General features: G+C 45.7%; 1 protein-coding gene across 1 annotated transcript in view; it reads right to left on the bottom strand.

The window, feature by feature from the left end:
- SLC4A1AP (solute carrier family 4 member 1 adaptor protein) overlaps positions 1-22177 on the bottom strand; it is an 85344-nt gene that overhangs the window by 24771 nt on the left and 38396 nt on the right. The window contains exons 7-10 of the mRNA XM_030194580.1: positions 16835-16904; positions 7447-7636; positions 954-1056; positions 601-787 (exon numbers count right to left, since the gene is read on the bottom strand). Of these exons, the coding sequence (XP_030050440.1) occupies positions 601-787; positions 954-1056; positions 7447-7636; positions 16835-16904 (550 nt within the window). The remainder of the gene's footprint in view (positions 1-600; positions 788-953; positions 1057-7446; positions 7637-16834; positions 16905-22177) is intronic.

Raw genomic sequence — 22177 nt, 5'->3', positions numbered from 1 at the left:
AAGAGGCTGTATATGTGCACTTGGTACAAAAAAAACTCCCGGCTTTCAGAAAATGAGTCTGATCTCTGAAAGATAAAGTGGCAGACTTGGAGGAACCATGGCAGACAGAAATACACAGAAGGGACTGTCAGAGGCACAGTACAGTCGTCCCACCTCCAGTCTAGCAGCCTTTGGGCTGCCTTGGAGAAGAAGGGTCATCTGGAAATTTTTGACCTTTGGTCTGTCCCAGTATGGCAATACTTATGGAATAAGAGTCTGTAGTTAGGATCTGCCCTACAGGTGATGTGGTATCCTCTTGTACCAAGAATATATCTCCAGGGGCACAAACCCAGGAAAGGGTTAGGGCAGTTGTCATATTTGTCAAATTGATAATTAGGAACGTAGGTAGCTGGGTGGTTGGTGGGCATGAGGATCACTTGGTAATTTCCTGCCTGGCGGCGGACTTCATGCTTCACCTAGGCAAGATTTTAGACAGTGGTGAGGAGGAGCTGGCTGTCCATGTGATATGGATTCTAAGAGTGTATATATTCATAATCATTTTAAACTAGCACTGAACTTAAGAATATCTGGTGGCAAAGTGGGAGAACGGTTTGTATTTACCAAGCACAGGAATTCCTGGAGAGCGGGGAGGAGGTATCCTCTCTTCTGCTTTTACTTTTATCTCAGGATTCTGCACCTTGTTTGCTTTGTGCTTCTCTTCCTCCTCCTCCTCTTCCTCCTCCTCGGGATCTTCATCCTTCATGGTAAAAAGGCTTCCAGGAAGACTGGCATGTTTGGGAGGTATCCTCTGAAAGAAAAAAGTCAAGAAGTGTAAACTCACTTTCCATCTGCCTCTCAAACAGAGCAGCACATTCATCACTCAAAAGTACTACCATGAAAAGCATACAGAACCGAAGATTCTCTCTCCAGATGCCTTCCCTCCTTCTGTACAAGAACCGAAAAAACAAACTTACCCCTATTGTTCCTGTCTTCAGTTTGAATTTGCTTCCACCTTTCATGGCTCCAAACATAGGAAGTGCCAAAGTTCGGGGCTTGCTGCCAAGACCTGCCGATTGCCTTCCAAGTTAAACAAAAGAAGAAACACATCATGAAAACCTAATACCTCAAAGGTTCCAGAACAAGCTACAAGCAAACTAAGGGAGACTGGTGCTATGGAACTTAAGACGACCTTGTGCACCTAAGGCTAGGGGGGGCTCAACATAGCCAAAAAACTGGTGGTAGCCTGGGTGCCTTTTTCTTGCCGTGTTAATGCATCTCTCAGTCTCTCTCTTTCTGTAGCATGTGGACTCATTTAAAATGTCTTGTCTCTAATTTGGTACTGCCTTCATTACCAAAAAAAAAACAAGGAAAAAAGAAAGGAATATTAGAACACTAGTAAAAAAACCCCGTTTCTGATGCAAATGAAACGGGGGCTAGCAAGGTTTTCTTCAGAGTGTGCATGTGGGAGTGTGTGTGTCCCTGCCCTCTGCCATCTCTCCCTCCCCCTCCCCCCTCCGAGTCCAGTCCTTCAGTGTTGTTTCCTGCTGTTCTGTGTTTTTGTTACAGAGAGAGTGAGGGCATCTCTCTCCCCTCCACCCTCTGAGTCCTTCACAGTTTCGTGGGATTTCCTGCTGTGCTGTTTTCCTTCACTCATGGGGAAACCGGATATCTCTGGCGCTTCACACTTCCGGCTGGAGGCTTCAGTGGTGCCTTTTATATATATAGATGGTCCAAAATTAAAGAGCTCTCGCGAGCTCTTGTACCATTTGCTCCTCCTGCCAGCCTGGTTTTGCTTAGAGCTTTCCGAGAAGAGCGACCAGAAGGAAGGTCTACTGTACCTGAATGCAATGCATTTTGAGAAATCAGCAAATGAATCAACTGTATGTATTTTATTACACTGTATACCAACTCATAGAGTTTTGGGGAAAAGAGGTTTATAAGATTATTTTTCATTACTCAAGCACAATGAAAAGATGTGAGCTAAATACAGGGAGACAGCCAGCAACTAAGGTACTAGAGGTGGATGGTGTCCGATTGTCAACTATGGGTTCTAGACTCTGCTCTGCCACTGGCCCTGCAAATCACTTACACAAGTCACTCACTTCTTATACCTTTGTCAAACCAGACAAATAAGTCCATTTCTTGAAATTACATTACATCAGTCTCTTATGTTCCGCCACCGTCAATTAGTTCAAAGCGGATTACATTAGAAGAGGACAGAAAACCAGGAATTACATTAATTCAAAACAATACCATAAAAATATTGTAAATTTACATCCAATATCTAAACTCTTAACTAGACAGATCATCTATCCACAACATATTTCTGAAATAAAATGGTTTTTACAGCTTTCTTTAAACATATAATTAGATTTGTCTTCTTTATATATAAACTGGTATTGCATTCCAAGCCCTTGCCACTTGATAAGAGAAAAACAAAGTAATACTAGGCAGACCACAATAAAACATCCATAAAAACCTTTTACACAACAGTAAAATTTGACATAAAACAAATATACAGAAGACTCGTGAATAAGCTGAAAGGGTTGAACTTAGGACCGAAAGTGGTGAACTGGATAAGAAAGTGGTTGACCGACAGGTGGCAGAGGGTGGTGGTAAATGGAATCCGCTCGGAGGAAAGGAAAGTGAGCAGTGGATTTCCTCAGAGGTTGGTGCTGGGGCCTATTCTGTTTAATATATTTGTGGGAAATATTGCTGAAGGGTTGGAAGGAAAGGTGTGCCTTTTTGCAGATGACACGAAAATAGCCAATAGAGTGGATACCCTGGAGGAAGCAGAAACGATGAGAAGGAATCTTCGAACCTTAGAAGAATGGTCGAGGGTCTGGCAGTTAAAATTTAATAAATACATAAAAATAGAAACCTATTATATCTCTGCCTATGGTGACTAAAAAACCCAGTTCTGAGCACTGTTCAAATATGTTTATACAGCTATATTGTTTTACACTAATCACATAAGGTTTTTTAGTCACCATAGGCAGAGATATAATAGGTTTCTATTTTTATGTATTTATTAAATATTTGGAGAAACCTTATAGTTTATAGGTCCCCAGATTTACTTTTCTTAAGTTAAAATTTAATGCCAAGAAGTGTAGAGTGATGCACTTCGGGTGCGGAAACACAAAAGAGAGATACAGGATAGGAGGGGAGAGATTAGTAAGCTCGACTCACGAGAGACACCTTGGGGTGTCGGTGTTGGAGGATCTGAAGGTGAAGAAACAATGTGTCAAGGCGACGGCCATGGCCAGAAGGATGCTAGGCAGCGTAGAGAGGGGCATAACCAGCAGAAGAAAGGAGGTGTTGATGCCCCTCTACAAGTCGTTGGTGAGGCCCCACTTGGAGTATTGTGTTCAGTTTTGGAGGCCGTATCTTGCTAAAGATGTAAAAAGACTGGAAGCGGTGCAAAGAAAAGCTACGAAAATGGTATGGAATTTGCGTTGCAAACCATACGAGGAGAGACTAGCTGACCTGAACATGTATACCCTGGAGGAAAGGAGAAACAGGGGTGATATGATACAGACATTCAAATATTTGAAAGGTATTAATCAGCAAACGAACCTTTTCCAGAGACGGGAAGGCGGTAGAACTAGAGACATGAATTGAGGTTGAAGGGGGGCACTCAGGACTATGGCAGGAAGTATTTTTTCACGGAGAGGGTGGTGGATATGTGGAATGCCCTCCTGCGGGAGGTGGTGGAGATGAAAACGGTAATGGAATTCAAACATGCATGGGATAAACACAAAGGAATCCTGTTTAGAAGGAACGGTTCCATGGAATCTTAGCGGAGATTGGTTGGCGACGCCGGTAATTGGAAACAAAACAGGAGATGGGCAGACTTCTATGGTCTACGCTCTGATAACATAGTAACATAGTAGATGACAGCAGAAAAAGACCCGCACGGTCCATCCAGTCTGCCCAACAAGTTAAACTCATGTGTATACCTTACCTTGATTTGTACCTGTCTTTTTCAGGGCACAGACCTTATAAGTCTGGCCAGCACTATCCCCTCCTCCCAACCACCAGCCCCGCCTCCCACCACCGGCTCTGGCACAGACCGTATAAGTCTGCCCAGCACTATTCTCTGCCTCCCAACCACCAGTCCCGCCTCCCACCACCGGATCTGGCACAGACCGTATAAGTCTGCCCACCACTATCTTCGCCTCCCCACCACCAACCCCTCTTCCCCCCACCGGCTGATCGTGACTGAATAGATAGGGATGGGCTGGAGTGTAAATTTTAAGGGGCTTCGATGTTAGCTTCAGAACTTAGTACAAGAAAAGTACTTGGAACTTCTACGGTCTGGTCCCTGAGAAAGGCAAGGACAAATCAAACTCGGGTATACATATAAAGTATCACATACCATGTAAAATGAGTTTATCTTGTTGGGCAGACTGGATGGACTGCCGCAGAGAAATCCTGGAAGCACAAGACTTGCTGATTCTCATAATGTAAGGCTCCCTTCTGTCGCAATGCCCTCAAAATGTCTTGTTTATGGGCATAATTAAGGACTTTCATGATTACAATTCGCGGGCGGGCCATCTCTGTACGCACCGCTCCCAACCGGTGCGCTCTCTCAATCCTTAGGGGCCCCTCAGTTAGCGGAAGTTACAGTGCTTTAGTTAACCAAGTCTCCAGAAAGCTACGCAGGTCAGACTCTTTTATAGTTTCTGGGAGGCCCACTAACCTGAGATTATTTTGCCGCGATCTGTTCTCCAGATAGTCTAGCTTAGCCTCTAGGTGTTCAATCTTGCTCTGCATTTTCTGCTGCTGACTGTCTTGTTGATTACATTTGTCCTCCACATCCAATAATCGCTGTTGAAAGGTAGTAAGATCGGACCTTAGCCCACCCTGCTTGCCGTCCATCGCCTCTAATTTATCAGATATACGCTGCAGTTAACGGTCCACCATCAGTTCCAGCAGCGCTGAGACCTCCGCCACTATCTCTACCGCCCATGCAGAGCCCACTGTCGACTCGCCCGCAGAGCCAGTCTCCGCCATCTTGGAATCTGCCGTGTGGCCTCGAGCTCCGTCTTTCCTTTGCGATTTCGCCACCATCAGCGCTTCCAAAAATCTCTGGTCTAGCTTCCCGGGATCTGTGCTCCTTCGCCCACCTTAAATGACCCAGGGCTGGGTTTTTTTTGGAGAGGTTCTATCCCTCGAATCGCTCAATGATAAACGGTGGGGGGGGGGGGGGGGGGGGGGGGGGGGCTCCTCTCTACAGCTGCCTCTCGCTAGCCTAGCATCACGTGATCTCCCCCCTCTTGTTTTGTCTTTATTACATTTCAATTTATGTTTAGCCATTCATATTTCAATTAGCAAGACACACTTTTGAAAACAGAATTTATGAGTAATAAAATAGTGAGGTCATTGATACACACAAAGCATTGGAAACCAGCTTGTTCTAATTTTTCGCAAAGAGCAAATTAAAATATTGAAATATTGAATAAAGTTGGCAATAATGGTGAATCCTGTGGTACTCCACAAGTTGATTTCAAAGTTTCTAACCTTCCATTCATTTTGACCTTATAATTTTCTTTTACGTGCACCAACTACTGTTTTATGCACGGAATAACTTGCTGTAAATTACCTGTGTGGCTTGCCATTGTTTTTACATTTATCTATGGAGAGCAGAGTTGTTCCTGGGAGCGGAGTCTGGACTTTCTGCACACTTTGCATTTTCAAGTGTATGCATAAATTTGCAAGAAACATTTTTGTGTGCTAAATAACATGTGTGTGATTATTTTTATTGGGATAACAATCAAAAAGAAAAAGTTCCTGGCATAACCTGTGTTTACTCACTGCACAAGTTAGGCAGAATGTTACAAAATCATCCTGAAAAGGTGTTACATTTTGCACAGGCCAACCCCCTCTCTAGCCTACAGCTCATAAGTTGTCATGGAGCATGTAAAAGCACCACGTTCTTGCTCCCAGGCCAGACATTTTATTGTACTACTGTGCGTAGCAAGGAAAACCTATACATGGCCAAGGCACCTGCCTTTTGGCTTTCATTTTTTTTTGGGGGGGGGGGGGGGGGGGGGGGGAAGGTCATATGAACATATGCGTTGCCGTACTGGGACAGACCAAAGGTCCATCATGCCCAGTATGCTGTTTCCAACAGTGGCCGATCCAGGTCACAAGTACCTGGCAGAATCCCAGATCAGTAAAACAGATTTTATGCTTTTGGTATGCTTTTTTATGATAGAAATAAGCAGTGGATTTTCCCAAGTCCACCTTAATAATGGCTTAATTTCTTTTAGTCCAAAGAAAAAAGCAACACTGGGCCTTCAGAACTAGGACAACAGGAGTATTTTATTGATCAATGACCCGACACGGGGCCGTGTTTCGGCGCTAACAAAGGCGCCTGCCTCAGGGGTCTAAATAAACATATAAATACATATATAAAAGAATACATATATAAAAATTGATAATTGATATAATAAAACATGATGGACGCATCACATTTAAATTTAAAACATAGACAGTGTGTCAAAGTGAAAATGATAACAATAAACTCTCTATATTTTTCCTCTGGTTGTTGTTTTACTCTCTATATTTTTCCTCTGGTTGTTGTTTTACTCTCTATATGATATATCTTTGATAATTTATTGTTATCATTTTCACTTTGACACACTGTCTATGTTTTAAATTTAAATGTGATGCGTCCATCATGTTTTATTATATCAATTATCAATTTTTATATATGTATTAATTCTTTTATATATGTATTTATATGTTTATTTAGACCCCTGAGGCAGGCGCCTTTGTTAGCGCCGAAACACGGCCCCGTGTCGGGTCATTGATCAATAAAATACTCCTGTTGTCCTAGTTCTGAAGGCCCAGTGTTGCTTTTTTCTTTGGACTTGTTTGCTTGTATACTGTAGTGCCCTCTCTGTCTGTATTAATTTCTTTTAGGAAATTATCCAAACCTTTTTTTTTTTAAACCCTATTAAGCTAACTGCTTTTATCACATTCTCTGGCAATGAATTCCAGAGAGTTTAATTACACGTTCAGTGAAGAAATATTTACTCTGGTTTGCTTTAAATTTATTAGTAGCTTCATTGCATGTCCCCTAGTTCTAGTATTTTTGGAAAGAGTATACAAACAATTCACATCTACCCGTTCCACTCCACTCAGTATTTTATACACCTCCTATCATATCTCCCGTCAGCCATCTCTTCTCCAAGCTGAAGAATCCAAGCCACTTTAGCCTTTCTTCATAGGGAAGTTGTCCCATCCCCTTTATCATTTTGTCACCCTTCTCTGTACCTTTTTTTTTGAAGGGGGGGGTTGTTTATTTTTTCTTTAAATGTTTTATTTCTCTCCATCTCCTCCCCAACTCCATTATGCGGACGCTAAGGGCAGCCCCAGGCCTACTACAATGGCGCCTAATGTATTAGCAGCAAGTTTGTTTTTAGGTATCCGGCAATTTCTACCCCTAGCCAATCTTACTGAGACTTCAGGAAAGGTAATTCTGTGGGTTTCACAATCTTTATCAGCCCCTTCAGTCTCTGCTGCTCCTTCTTCAGTTCGAAAGACTTCAAGTGCAACTTCTTGCGGGACACACCATCCAAGGAGGTGCCCGATTTGATTTCGGTCATGAATGCATCCAGAGAATCCTGAGCGGCAGACTGGGACTGATCTGTAGAAGCACAAAAGTTCCATAACCATATTGATACATACTACTCAACAAAGACAAAGCTATCGAGATCCTTCACTGGTAAAATGCAGCTTAGTCCTTCAGAAGCCAAAAAACCTTATTCTGACACCAGATATGAAAGCAAACATTAAATTAAGCACACACAACACATGTAATCAACAATGCTCTCTGCCTGAAAAAGAAAGAACTGTGAGAGCCGAGTTGAAATGCTGACCATGGGATTTGCTTCTGTGTTAGGCAACTTTTAAAGGTAATAAACAGAAATAAAACAAAACAAAGTAAATAAGATGATACCTTTTTTTATTGGACTAAATACATTTTTGATTAGCTTTCAAAGGCAATAGTGGAATCTTTCCTGGAAGCCAGCAAGACCTGGGAGACACCCTCAGACAGACCTAAGGAAGCAAATTCTAAGCTCTCAACATCCAAGCCGTGAGAGCTACAGATTGAAGACTGGGATGCAGAAGAGATCCTTCGTTCTAAGTTATGAGGGTCGGAAAACAATCCAGTCTCTATGGTTCTTCGGAGGATAACACCAGAAGCAGAGGGAACCAAACCTGTCGAGGCCAGTAAGGCGTGATCAGAAACATGGCTCCTCGGTCTTGCTTCAGTTTCAGCAAAGTCTTCCCCACGAGAGGCATGGGAGAATACGTGTACAGGAGACCTGTCCCCCAATGCAGAAGGAAGGCTTGAAACCTAGAACAAAACTGAGGGTCTTTGATTGAGATGAGTGGCAAAGAGATCCACCGACGGGATGTGCCACACTCAGAAGATCTCTCAGGTAACAAGAGACCACTCGTGCGGTTGTATAACCCTGCTCAGTCTGTTGCCCCCCAGATAAGTGGCTCGCAGGTACATACCCTGCAGCCGAGCCCAATCCCTCATCCGGATGGCCTCCTGACACAGAGGGCGTGATCTGGTGTCCCCCTGCTTGTTGGTGTAATACATGGCAACCTGATTGTCCATTTGAATGAGAATAATTTGATGAGACAGACAATCTCTGAAAGCCTTTACAGCATTCCAGATCAACCGAAGCTCCAGAGGTTGGACTGAAAATTGGTTTCCTGGACAAACCAAATCCTTTGAGTGTGGAACCCATCTACATGCGCTCCCCAACCCAGAAGTAATTCATCCGTCATCAGCACATTCTGTGGCTGAGGGATTTGAAATGGGAATCCCAGAGTGAAACTGGAACAGATGGTCCACCAGTGAAGATGCTACTACTGCCACGCATTTTGTGAAGACCCTGGGTGCTGACATAAGGCCAAAAAGCAACAAGCAGTGGTGTGTTCCCAGCAGAAATACTTCCAGTGAGCTAGAAGTATCGGAATGTGCGTATATGCACTTCAGGATATCACTGAAGACTCACCAATTCAAAAAAAGCCTATCCCAACGATCCAACATAAAATCCCAGCACCCAGCAACATATCTTAACTAATGATCGTACTGGACAATGTATAATCTTTACCTCTTTCGACCCCTTGTTACCTGACCACCACATAACTTTGTATCTGTTATCAACCGAATTGGCAACAGCCTCTACGGTACCATGTAAACCACATTGAGCCTGCAAATAGGTGGGAAAATGTGGGGTACAAATGTAACAAATAAATAAATAAAAATAAATAAATAAATAAATAAATATGCATCCTTCAAGTCCAGAGAGCATAGCCAATCGTTTTCCTGAATCATGGAAAGAAGGGTGTCCAGAGAAACCATCCTGAACTTTTCTTTGACCAGGAATTTGTTCAGGACTCTTAGGTCTAGGGATGCATCCCCTCCGTCTTCTTCTGCACTAGAAAGTACCTGGAATAGAATCCCTGCCCTTCCTCCCCTGGTGGAAAGGGCTCGACTGCACGGGTCTTCAGCAGAGCGGAGAGTTCCTCTGCAAGTACCCTTTTGTGCTGAGAGCTCAAGTAATGAGCTCTTGGTGGGCAATTTGGATGTTTGTGAAGCCAATTGAGGGCGCATCCGAGAAAGATTATTTGGAGAACCCACCAGTTGGAGGTTATAAGGGGCCACACCTTTCGTGGAAAAATGTCCAGCAAGTTGTCCGGAATGGACACTTTGAGAGCGGCTACGCTCTACTGGAGCCAGTCAAAAGCTTATCCCTTGCTTTGACCGAGGAGCAGCAGGGGCTTTGGGCGCACACTGTTGATAAGAATGAGTGCACTGGGGTTGAGCTTGAACAGGCTGCTGAGAGGAGGCGGTATACCTACGCCTCTGAGAGGAGTAGGCACCCCTTCTCGACTTTCCAAAAAACCTCCTGGAAGAGGAGGCAGATGCAGAAGACGCTTGGCGGGAGAGAGAAGAGATGGTATCAGTGTTTCTTGATTTGGTCAGTGACCTCTTCAACCTTCTCTCCAAAAGGAATGGGGCATCTGCCAACCTCTGCTGAACAGACTGTTCCAAGTCAGAAACATGCAGCCATAAGAGTCTGCGCATTGCTACACTTTGAGTAAAGATCCTGGATGTCACATCAAAAGTGTTGTAGGCCAAGAACTTATGACACACTTTCTGCTGCTTGGCCAACTGGTGCACTGACTCGGCCTGCTCTGGTGGGAGACACTCCGCACAGTCCAGCAACTTGTGCACCAAGTCCTGCAAGTACACACTCATGAAGAGCTGGTAAGATTGAATACAGGACAGGAACATGGAGACGTGAAACATCTTCCTCCCAAAAGAGTCCAAGACTCTGGCTTCTCTGCCTAGGAGCGCCAAGGCATAGTCCTGAGAACTCTTGGCTCTTTTGAGAGCGGATTCCACCACCATAGAATTGTGAGGCAACTGAGGCATATCAAAACCAGGTGTGCTGTAGATCCGGTACATGGTGTCAACCTTCTTGGGCACAACGTTACCCAACTGTGAGAATATTAGCCTGCTTGTCCTCGGAGAATTCTAATCTCTCCATTTTCTTACGGTGGAATTCAGTTCTTTTTATGTTAATATGAAGATACCTCTTTAAAGTACATTGGTCCAAATTGTAAACGCAAACATAAATGGCTCAGAATAGATACGTCAACACCAGTTAATAATCTACTAGCCGTTGACCCCGTGAAAACGGGATACTTCTGGAATGGGGGGGGAGGGGGGGTTCCGAGCCCCCCCCCCCCCCCCCCCCCCCCGGAGTCACTGCCCCTCCACCCAGCCCGAGCAGCACTGTAAACTTACATCAGCACACAGCAGCAGGCACATCAGCAAAGCAGCCGTCGGGGCGGGCTTCCTTCTCTGCCTGTGTCCCGCCCTTGTGTGACGTAACGTCGGCGAGGGCGGGACAAAGGCAGAGAAGGAAGCCCGACGGCAGCTTTGCTGATGTGCCTGCTGCTGCGTGCTGATGTAAGTTCACAGTGCTCGGGTCAGATGGAGGGGCGGTGGCGACTCCGGGGGAGGGGGGGTGGTTCCAACGTCTGCAGCATGCCAGTAGAGACTTCCCTCTCTGTCCCGCCCCCATCATCATGTATTGAAGCGGGGGCGGGGCAGAGAGGGAAGTCTCTACTGCGCATTTGCGAGTGAGTACGGTCACTCGCCGTTTATATGTTTGATTCCAATGCCTTGATACAACTGCTCATGGTTATGCTTCATGCTGGAAGCTTATCTTCTTACTGTTATCCTTTTTCTCATACAATTAATGCTCAATTTTGGCACTTTGTATTCCATTCTACTTTGTTAACTTTATATAAGTGCAATAAAAATTACATTTGAAAAAAAAAGAGCAAATGATGACATATCAGATTATGTAAGTAAAACATAAAAGCATTCCAATGACAGTCTCATGGAGAAAGGCATGGGTGGAGAAAAGAAACAGGGAGATGGATGGGTCTTCAGAGGGTGACAAAGCAGTATAATTTTACGGTTTATAATGCAATAAGAAACCCAGATCTTTGTCCTGTCTGGTGGGTGTCAAAATATTTCATCACTAGCCTTTGAGCCCGTAAAAACGGGCTATTATAGGAAGGGGGGGGGGGGGTGAAAGGCCCGCCACCGAGTTCGCCGCTGCCCCTCCCCCTCCGAATTCGCGCCCCCCCCCCCCCGAGCCGTCACCACCCACCTTCCACCCGGCCGGGCCCTCGCTCCGCTATTGAAACAGCGAGGGTCCGGGAACGCAGCACTGAGCTCTGCTGAGCTGCCGACCTCAGCCTTCGTTCTTTGCCTGTCCCGCCCTCGTGTGACGTAACGTCGTCGAGGGCGGGACAGAGGCAGAGAAGAAGAAGGAAGGGCGATGTCGGCAGCTCAGCAGAGCTCAGTGCTGCGTTCCCGGACCCTCGCTGTTTCAATAGTGGAGCGAGGGCCCGACCGGGTAGAAGGTGGGTGGCAGCGGCGACTCGGGTGGGGGGAGCGTTAGACGGCGGTGTCCCTCCCTCAGAAATGCGCAGTACAGACCCTCTCTGTTCCGCCCCCTGTCATCACGTATTGATGCGGGGGCGGGGCAGAGGTCTCTACTGCGCATTTGCGAGTGAGTACGACACTCGCCTTTTATATATATTGATGATTTTAACTTCAAAGGTTTTAAGTTCCTGAATGGTTTTGAAATTTCCTTTTACTATTCTCACCATGAAGTCATTAATGCAGTACTCTGGTCTGGCAAAACAGTGTCCTACAGAGGTGTCACTCTGGTTATCACTGTGGTGTTTAATGTGGTGCCGATGTAAATTGAGCCTAATCTTAAGCGTTTGGCCGTCTCCCTATCATAGCATCCTTCCTCACATTTTTTTTCTTTTATGTACTGAATAATATACACTACATTTGAAGATGAGCACGTGTAGGATTCCCTTATTCTGAATGTTTTTCTCATGTGAGTGACTGGGGAAGGGGGGCCTGTGATATGTTTTGACACGGTTTGCAGTTTGGTATATTGCAGGGATGTGTGCCATTCTCTTTTACAGCTTCTATTGGAAGCTTGCTTTTTACTAAATTTTATTTATTTCAGATTAGGTGGTTGTTGGAAGGCCAGCATAGGTGGAGCTGGGAATATCTCTTTCAATAATTCATCCTCCTGGAGTACAGACTGTAGATCTTTTTTGATTCTTCTTCTTCTATCTCTGGACTGTATGCCATTACAAGGGGCATTCTCTCTGTGGTTTTCTTTCCTTTGCACTGCAATAGGTTTTCCCTGGGTGTTTTGAAGGAGGAAGCAATCTTCTTGGAGATTATTTCGAGGTTGTATCTAAGGCTGCAAGTTAATTGCAGTTAACAATGTGAGCAATGCACTAATAGCGATTAAAAAAGAAAAACTGCACTTAGTCGATTTAATCACACTGCACCATCTCCTGTCTCCTCCAAACGTCTCTTCTGCCTGTCCCACTCCCTGTCCTCAGCATGATCCAGCATCTTTCCCTCCAACCAGGATTCAACATCACTCCCCCCCCTCCCCTCCACATACAAGTCAGTCTACCTTCAAAATGATCTTCTGCTGGTCCTCAGCAGAGGCAGTGATGCACATATGCTGCCTCCAGTCTGCTTCAGAGCTTTCCCTCTGGCCCGTTCTGCCTCCACTGATATCACCTCCTGCTTTTGCATGGGCGGGATGGGTCACAGGGAAAGCTTCAGACTTGGGGAGTGCAGTGAGCTGCAGACCTGCAAGCAGAACTGGAGGGGTCACCAGTGGAAGCTATTGCCAAAGCTCCAGCAGCCATAAAAAAGAATTTTGTGCTGCTCACCACCAAATTTGTGTTGCTACTCATGAGGGTGGAGGGGAGGGAGGATGAGGTACTGAATAGGAGGGAGGGGAAAGGGAACTGGGACTTGATATAGCGCCTTTCTGTGGTATTTTGCAACTACATTCAAAGCGGTTTACATATATACAGGTACTTATTTGTACCAGGGGCAATGGAGGGTTAAGTGACTTGCCCAGAGTCACAAGGAGCTGCAGTGGGAATCAAACCCAGTTCCCAAAGATCAAAGTCTGTTGCACTAACCACTAGGCTACTCAGATAATGGGCCTGGGGGAAGAGGAAAGGGAGGGAAGGAAGGAAGGAAGAGAAAGGGAGATATGTTGGATCTGGGGGAGTGGGAGGGAGGAAGATCAGTCCTTTAGGGAATGGAAGGGGGATGGATTTGATATACCACCTTTCTGAAATACAATCAAAGTGGCCAGTATTCTCAGTGGAGGAGGGTAGTTAGTGGGGTCCCGCAGGGGTCTGTGCTGGGTCCGTTGCTTTTTAATGTATTTATAAATGACCTAGAGATGGGAATAACTAGTGAGGTAATTAAATTCGCCGATGACACAAAATTATTCAGGGTCGTCAAGTCGCAGGAGGAATGTGAACGATTACAGGAGGACCTTGCGAGACTGGGAGAATGGGCGTGCAAGTGGCAGATGAAGTTCAATGTTGACAAGTGCAAAGTGATGCATGTGGGTAAGAGGAACCCGAATTATAGCTACGTCTTGCAAGGTTCCGCGTTAGGAGTTACGGATCAAGAAAGGGATCTGGGTGTCGTCGTCGATGATACGCTGAAACCTTCTGCTCAGTGTGCTGCTGCGGCTAGGAAAGCGAATAGAATGTTGGGTGTTATTAGGAAGGGTATGGAGTCCAGGTGTGCGGATGTTATAATGCCGTTGTATCGCTCCATGGTGCGACCGCACCTGGAGTATTGTGTTCAGTACTGGTCTCCGTATCTCAAAAAAGATATAGTAGAATTGGAAAAGGTACAGCGAAGGGCGACGAAAATGATAGTGGGGATGGGACGACTTTCCTATGAAGAGAGGCTGAGAAGGCTAGGGCTTTTCAGCTTGGAGAAGAGACGGCTGAGGGGAGATATGATAGAAGTGTATAAAATAATGAGTGGAATGGATCGGGTGGATGTGAAGCGACTGTTCACGCTATCCAAAAATACTAGGACTAGAGGGCATGAGTTGAAGCTACAGTGTGGTAAATTTAAAACGAATCGGAGAAAATTTTTCTTCACCCAACGTGTAATTAGACTCTGGAATTCGTTGCCGGAGAACGTGGTACGGGCGGTTAGCTTGACGGAGTTTAAAAAGGGGTTAGATAGATTCCTAAAGGACAAGTCCATAGACCGCTATTAAATGGACTTGGAAAAATTCCGCATTTTTAGGTATAACTTGTCTGGAATGTTTTTACGTTTGGGGAGCGTGCCAGGTGCCCTTGACCTGGATTGGCCACTGTCGGTGACAGGATGCTGGGCTAGATGGACCTTTGGTCTTTCCCAGTATGGCACTACTTATGTACTTATGTACTTATTTGGTTCCCGGGGCAATGGAGATTTAAGTGATTTGCCTACAGTCACAAGGAGCTGCAGCGGGAAATAAATAAATGTATAAACGAACTTTAATCGCATGCAATTAATCACGATTAAAAAACTTAATCAAAACGCAGCCCTAGTTGTAACCTTTTTGTTTGAAGGATTGAATCAGGATTTTGAGGTATTTATCTCTGTCCTTTGGGTCAGAGCAGACATGGTGACATTGCGTGGCTTGAAGGTATACATTTGGGAAGCTCGCTAGGTGCCCTTGGCCTGGATTGGCCGCTGTCATGGACAGGATGCTGGGCTTGATGGACATGTGGACTTTTCCCAGTGTGGCATTACTTATGTACTTATGAATTTTTTTGTACGTCAAGGGTAGAAGCTTAAATTGTGGGGGTAGATGCATCTGTCAGTTGGCTTCCTGTATATAGATGTTTTTATATAGCCATTTTTGATAGAGACTGTGGTGTCTAGAAAGTTGACTTTTTCCGCGGAGTAATCAATTTTGAATTTGACTGAAGGATGGTATGCATTGAAAGAGCTAAAATTGTTCAAGAGTCTCTTCTCACTCAGTCTAAATCATAAAAATGACATCAATATATCAGTAGTATTTTAGGGATTTAGTCTGATATGTATTTAAAAATGTCTCTTCAAAATGTGGTGTATATTATCTATATATATAAAAGGCAACCCCAACGTTCTGAAGCCTCCACGGAAGTTGAGGCGCCCGAGATATCCGGTGTGCCCTGGAGTGTCTGCACCGCCCTCGCGTCAAAACGTCATGACGCGTCAAAACGTCATGACGTCGAGGGCGGAGCTATTGACACTCCACGGCCGAAACGGCCCACAGCGAACAAGGCAAGTAGCTTCGACGGACGGAGGGAGGGCGAACAAGGCAAGTAGTTTTGAGGGACGGAGGGAGGGGACCCCTTGCTAGCGCCCGTTTCATTCCGCTCAGAAACGGGCATTTTTTCCTAGTACAACATTAAAAAATGTGAAGAAGGATGCTATGCTGGAGAGACAGGTCAAATGCTTAAAACTAGGCTCAATTTATATCGGCACCACAGTGCTAACCAGAGCGACACCTCTGTAGGACATAATTTTGTCAAACCAGAGCACTGCATTACTTTATAGTGAGAATAATAAAATAAAGTTTCAAAATCATCCAGGAACGTAAAACCTTTGAAGTAAAATGATGAAATATTAGCAGACAGAACAAAGATCTGGGTTTCCTATCACATTATACTGCTTTGTCAGCCTCTGACCACCCATCCATTGCTCCCTCCCCCCACATACTCCTACCTTTCTCCTTGAGACTGGTATTGGAATGCTTTTGTTTTACATATATATTCTGATATATATAATGAACCATCATTGGTTCATTTCTGATCTAAGATATTGCCTTTGTAAGCTAATAAAAAAGATGTTGTTAGTTCAATAAAAAAAGGTATCTTAACTTTCTTTTCTTTCTATTTATTACCTTTTAAGTAAGTAATTAGAAAAAATACTACAGGCTGGTGTAAGGAGGGGGTTATACTCCATTTCTATGTATATGGGTGTGAAAGAAAACACAACAGTAGCTTATGAAGCTCGTATGAAACCAGGAATACCTTTAATGGACAAATGAACTGTAAATTTCCTGGCTGATAAAGATCCTAAAAACACTTTGGTGGTAGTTTAATAAGGTTAAATGCATATTAGATGGTGTTTTAGGTGCAGAAATAAATGGTCCTTGGTACACACAGCTCCTATCATCATTTCAGTGTCTTTTACCTGGAATGAGATTCCCAAGAGTGGGGAAGATGTGTGTAACATTGGCTGAACATTTTCTGCTTTACTTACCTGTGCCTGTTGTCTCTCAGTACTAGCAGCAGTCCTTTCACACTACAAGGACGACCCCCCCCCCCCCCCCCCGACATGTCCTTGATCACTTCTGCAGGCAAAAAAATAATAATAATCAAATAATTCTCATACCTTTGCCTGATGTCTTCAGCTTTTCAGCTACGTCCGACAGCTCCTTTTCCACTGCATTTAATTTAGACACCTATAGAAGCCGAGGCATTTAGTTAGAAAACAAATCAGAAAAGCTCTCTCTAATCCAAGGATTCTTAACTCAGTCCGGGACACACCGAGCCAGTCAGGTTTTCAGGATACCCACAATGAATATGCATGAGATCAGGGGCGTAACCACGGGCGGGCCTGGACGGGCCCAGCCACAGCCACTTTCCCTCCAGGCCCGCCCATCCAACATCTTGCTGCTGTCGCTGCCTTTTCTCCCGCGGCTCCGTCGGGTCCGGGAAGCAGCATTCAGCAGCGTTGCCTGCCTGCCTTTTAAAATTGTCTCCCCAGGCTCCGCTGCATTTACTTCTTCGCCCGTCGCAAAGCGCTGCCGTTCGCACAGGCAGCTCCGCTCCCCTTTGCCGCGTCCATCTGGTCCTACGTATCCACTACAGGAAGTGGATCAGAGAGGGCCGGATGGACGCGGCAAAGGGGAGCAGAGCTGCCTGTGCGAACGGCAGCGCTTTGCGATGGGCGAAGAAATAAATGCAGCGGAGCCTGGGGAGACGAATTATTTTAAAAGGCAGGCAGGCAACGCTGTTGAACGCTGCTTCCCACCAAGCTGGTGACTGGCGCAGGGATGAGACTTCTCAAGCCTTGGGGGCTTCCAGAAGATTCTTCAGCTGGCAGGGCCCGGAGATTCCCGCCAGCCCAGGTATTTATCTTTACGGGAGGGGGATGGACAGAGGAAATATGTGGGTCACGCCCACCCAAAAATTGAGGTCTGGCTACGCTACTGCATGAGATAGATTTGCACACAATGGAGGCAGTGCATGCAAATTTATCTCATGCATATTCATTGTGGATATCTTGGAAACCAGGCTTGCTTGGTGTATCGCGAGGACTGGGCTGAGAACCTCTGCTTCAACCAAGTCTTACTAAATTGCTTTTGTCTGTTCATAACCAGCAGTGGTACACAGAACGTATTCCAGGATATCATTAATGTATCTGGGTTCACACTCAAAAGATTTGGTGTTTTTTTTCCTCTGAAATACTGAACCTGTTTAACTACATTCAGTGCACTTGTCAATCCCCTTTCCCTCTTCTTTGTGCTTTTAATCAATCAAAGGGAACTGATAATGCATTAATACAGACAGGGGCAGGTGAGGGGACCACAGAGCACATGGGAAAGCAGATCTTCCCTCCAGGCCAGGAGGATTTGGGTGCATCTTAGAGAGCTGCTGAGACTCCAATGGCCATACTGGACCATTGCACAGCTTTAACCTCAGGTGAGAATTTCCTCTTAACCTTAATCCAGTGAAAGCACGTGAGTTACCTGGCTATACTGTCTAAGAAGAAGGGAAAAGTGGAGGGAATAAGGCAGTGCTTCCCAATCTTTTTATGGTTGTGTCCCTTAGCTGCAACCAAATAAGCTTGTGACTCCTCCCACAGAGGTACAGAATAATGATGCATCTATGGAGAGCCCACCTAGGTTGAGATCCAAAATGGAAAAATTAGGTCTTACCTGATAATTTTCTTTGCATTAGTCCCAATGGATCAAACCAGAGACTTGTGGGTTATGTCTCCCCACCAGCAGGTGGAGATAGAGAGAACGCCAGAGCTCTGCCATATAGTACTCTGTGTAGGAGACTCACTTCCAGTATAAACTGATACCCAGAGAACCAGGAAACAAGAACTGATAAACCTCTTGTCTCCAAAAAATTGAACACCAACCACCTCAAAGAGGCTAACCCAAGAGCCCTCAGGCCATGTGCACAGGCATGGGAACCCCAACTGCATGAAGAATTAGCCACTGCCGAAAGCATGGACTGTTGGAAGTGCAACAGATTCACAGAAGACTCACTGTGGCCTCGAGACCATCATGTTAATCCAAATCTGCTAGGAATACCTCTGATGTAAATCCTCACAGGACAACTGGGAGGAGAAAGCACAAAGAATGAACAGTAGGGCGGGCCTCTGGATTGATCTGTTGGGACTAATGGAAAGAAAATGATCAGGTAAGAACTAATTTTTCCTTCCATAGTGTCCCACAGATCAATCCAGAAGCTTGTGGGATGTACAAGAGCAGTCCTCTAGTAGGGCAGGCCGGGCAACATTCTTCACTCAACGTGTAATTAAACTCTGGAATTCGTTGCCAGAGAATGTGGTAAAAGCGGTTAGCTTAGCGGGGTTTAAAAAAGGTTTGGACAGCCAACATCTCCTCCTGTGCTGCATCTGACAGTCCTGCATGATTCGGGAAAATCCCAGCAGTCACTTTGTAATTGCGGGTCCCTGTTTTTTTGGCGTTTTACTCCATTCCAGACACTGGTTTTCTATTTTTCTCAGCAGACTACTACATATACTTTTTGATTTGAATATTCATGCACTTTGTGCAGCTTGAATTGCGTTTGTTACGCCAAAGCACAGCCCGTGTCGGGTTACCATTAAAGTACACTTGTTTCATTCTTGAGAGCCCTTTGTCACTTTGTGCTTGCCCACATTAAATTTCATCTCCCACTTGGATGCCCTAAGTCCTCCTGCAATTTCTCACCATCTGCTTATGATTTAACAACTTTGAATAGCTTTGTGTCATCTGCAAATTTAATCACCTCACTCGTGATGAGGAAAGGAGGGAGTCTCGCCGACAAGCACCTCCCCCATGCCACTTTCCGGTTACACCAGGCACATTGCTTGACAGACTCATCCAGCATGAATACTGAAGACTAAGTTTTTTTTTTTTTTTTTTTTGTTCTTTGGGTGTACTCACTCTGTCATCGATTGCAGGAATCCAGGCAGAGCCACAGGTGCTACACTCGGGGCACACACAGCCCTAGAACTCTCCAGGCCTCCCAAAAAAGCTCTGCACAAGCAAGCCTCAAGGAGGGAAGGCAGCCATCAGTCCTTTGGCTCTTTTTTTTGTTTAACAGAGGCAGGAAATTTCCAGCAAAATACAGAGGCAGGGAGCCAGCAGGAGAGAGGGGGAGACAGGAAGGGACCTGGCACCACCAGGTGTATCCTTAGCCTGCCACAGAACTCAACCCCCAGAGCTCAACTGACCACGGCAGGCTGGGAACCAGCACCAATCCAGAGACACATAGGTTATGTCTGTCCATCTGCTAGATAGCAAGAATACTGGAGGCGAGTCTCCTGCACAGGGTACTATATGGCAGAGCTCTGGCGTTCTCTCTATCTCCACTGGCTTGCGGGGGACATAACCCACAATTCTCTGGATTGATCTGTGAGATGCTATGGAAGTGGGTTTGGTGACCCCATTTGGGGTCCTGACTCATAGTTGTGATGCTCTGGGCTAAGGCCAAAGTAGTTTTTTATGAAGTCTAACAGTGATGGAAGAGAAAGAAGTAGTATGATAACCAAATCAGAGGGATAGAAAGTTACAAACATAAAACCAAATTTCAGAAGCTTCCAATACTTATTGTACAACTAGTAAAAAAGCCCCGTTTCTGATGCAAATGAAACGGGGGCTAGCAAGGTTTTCTTCTGTGTGCATGTGGGAGTGTGTGTGTCCCTGCCCTCTGCCCTCTCTCCCTTCCCCTGTGCTGTCTGTCCTCTCTGTCCCCTCCCCCCTCGGAGTCGAGTCCTTCAGTGTTCTTTCCTGCTGTGCTGTGTTTGCGTTACAGAGATAGTGAGGGCTTCTGGCCTCTCTCCCCTCTGAGTCCTTCACTGTTACAGAGAGAGCGATTTGATTTCGTGCTTTGCTGTGTTTTCCATCACTGTTTGTGTTACAGAGAGAGCGAGGGCGGGGCAGACACTCATGGGGAAACCGGATATCTCTCCCCCTTCACACTTCCGGCTGGAGGCTTCATTTAGAACGTTGGTGGTGCCTTTTATATATAGAGATAAAGCAATAGTATTGTGCAGTGGTTCCCAAACCTGATCCTGGAGGCACCCCAGCCAGTCAGGTTTTTCAGGATATCCACAATGAATATTCATGAAGAGAGCTGCATGCACTACCTCCACAGCATGCAAATCTATCTCATGAATATTCATGGTGGATATCCTGAAAACCTGACCGGCTAGGGTGCCTCCAGGATCAGATTTGGGAACCACTGGTGTAGTGTCTTCTGCCTCTAGCCACATGCGCAGTAAAGACAAAACCCAAAATGCTGTTTATCCAGGCATTAATTGCATGTGTTCTGGAATAGCTTAACATTACTCAGTGGCGTTCCTATGGGGGCTAACACCCGGGGCAGATCTACTACTACTACTACTATTTAGCATTTCTATAGCGCTACAAGGCGTACGCAGCGCTGCACAAACATAGAAGAAAGACAGTCCCTGCTCAAAGAGCTTACAATCTAATAGACAAAAAATAAAGTAAGCAAATCAAATCAACTAATGTGTACAGGAAGGAGGAGAGGAGGGTAGGTGGAGGCGAGTGGTTACAAGTGGTTACGAGTCAAAAGCAATGTTAAAGAGGTGGGCTTTCAGTCTAGATTTAAAGGTGGCCAAGGATGGGGCAAGACGTAGGGGCTCAGGAAGTTTATTCCAGGCGTAGGGTGCAGCGAGACAGAAGGCGCAAAGTCTGGAGTTGGCAGTAGTGGAGAAGGGAACAGATAAGAAGGATTTATCCATGGAGCGGAGTGCACGGGAAGGGGTGTAGGGATGGATCTAGAGAGGCCTATGGTCCCATCTCTAGCAGTGGCAGGCAGTGGATGCCTAGGTACATGTTTATAACATAAGTGTGTGGGCATGGTATGTATATCTGTGTTACATCCTCCCATATCTAAGCAGTTACATGTTAGGGATGGATGCAGGTAAATTCTTTTCTAGGTGTACTATGGCCCTTTACAGATGAGGTAACCAGGACTGCACACAACATTCAAGATATGGATAGTAAAAATCCCAGGCACACCCCACAACAGACCTATTGCTAACATCTTATTAACACCTTTTAACTGCCACTGCACAATAAGCTGATCCTTTTTGAAGAATTATGCACAGTTAGGGTTACCATACGTCCGGATTTACCCGGACATGTCCTCTTTTTGATCGCCGATGTGCCCCGCCCCCCGGGTGCAGCGCGACCCCCCTCCGGCGAAAGGACACCCACCCCGCGAAAGAACCTCCCCCTCCCCCCCGGGTGCACACCGCTGGGGGGGGGGGGGGGCCACGCGCACCTGTCCTTCCTTCATTCCATGCTCCCTCTGCCCCGGAACAGGAAGTAACTTGTTCTGGGGCAGAGGGAGCATGGAACGAAGGAAGGACAGGCGTGCGCGGCACGCCCCCCAGCGGCGTGCACCCGGGGCGGACCGCACCCACCGCTCCCCCCCCTAGGAACGCCACTGACATTACTGAATA

Source organism: Microcaecilia unicolor, chromosome 3 (assembly GCF_901765095.1).
Source record: "Microcaecilia unicolor chromosome 3, aMicUni1.1, whole genome shotgun sequence".
NCBI classification, from domain to species: domain Eukaryota; kingdom Metazoa; phylum Chordata; class Amphibia; order Gymnophiona; family Siphonopidae; genus Microcaecilia; species Microcaecilia unicolor.
The sequence above is the reverse complement of the archived record's forward strand: the minus strand, read 5'-3'. Positions and strand labels throughout refer to the sequence as shown.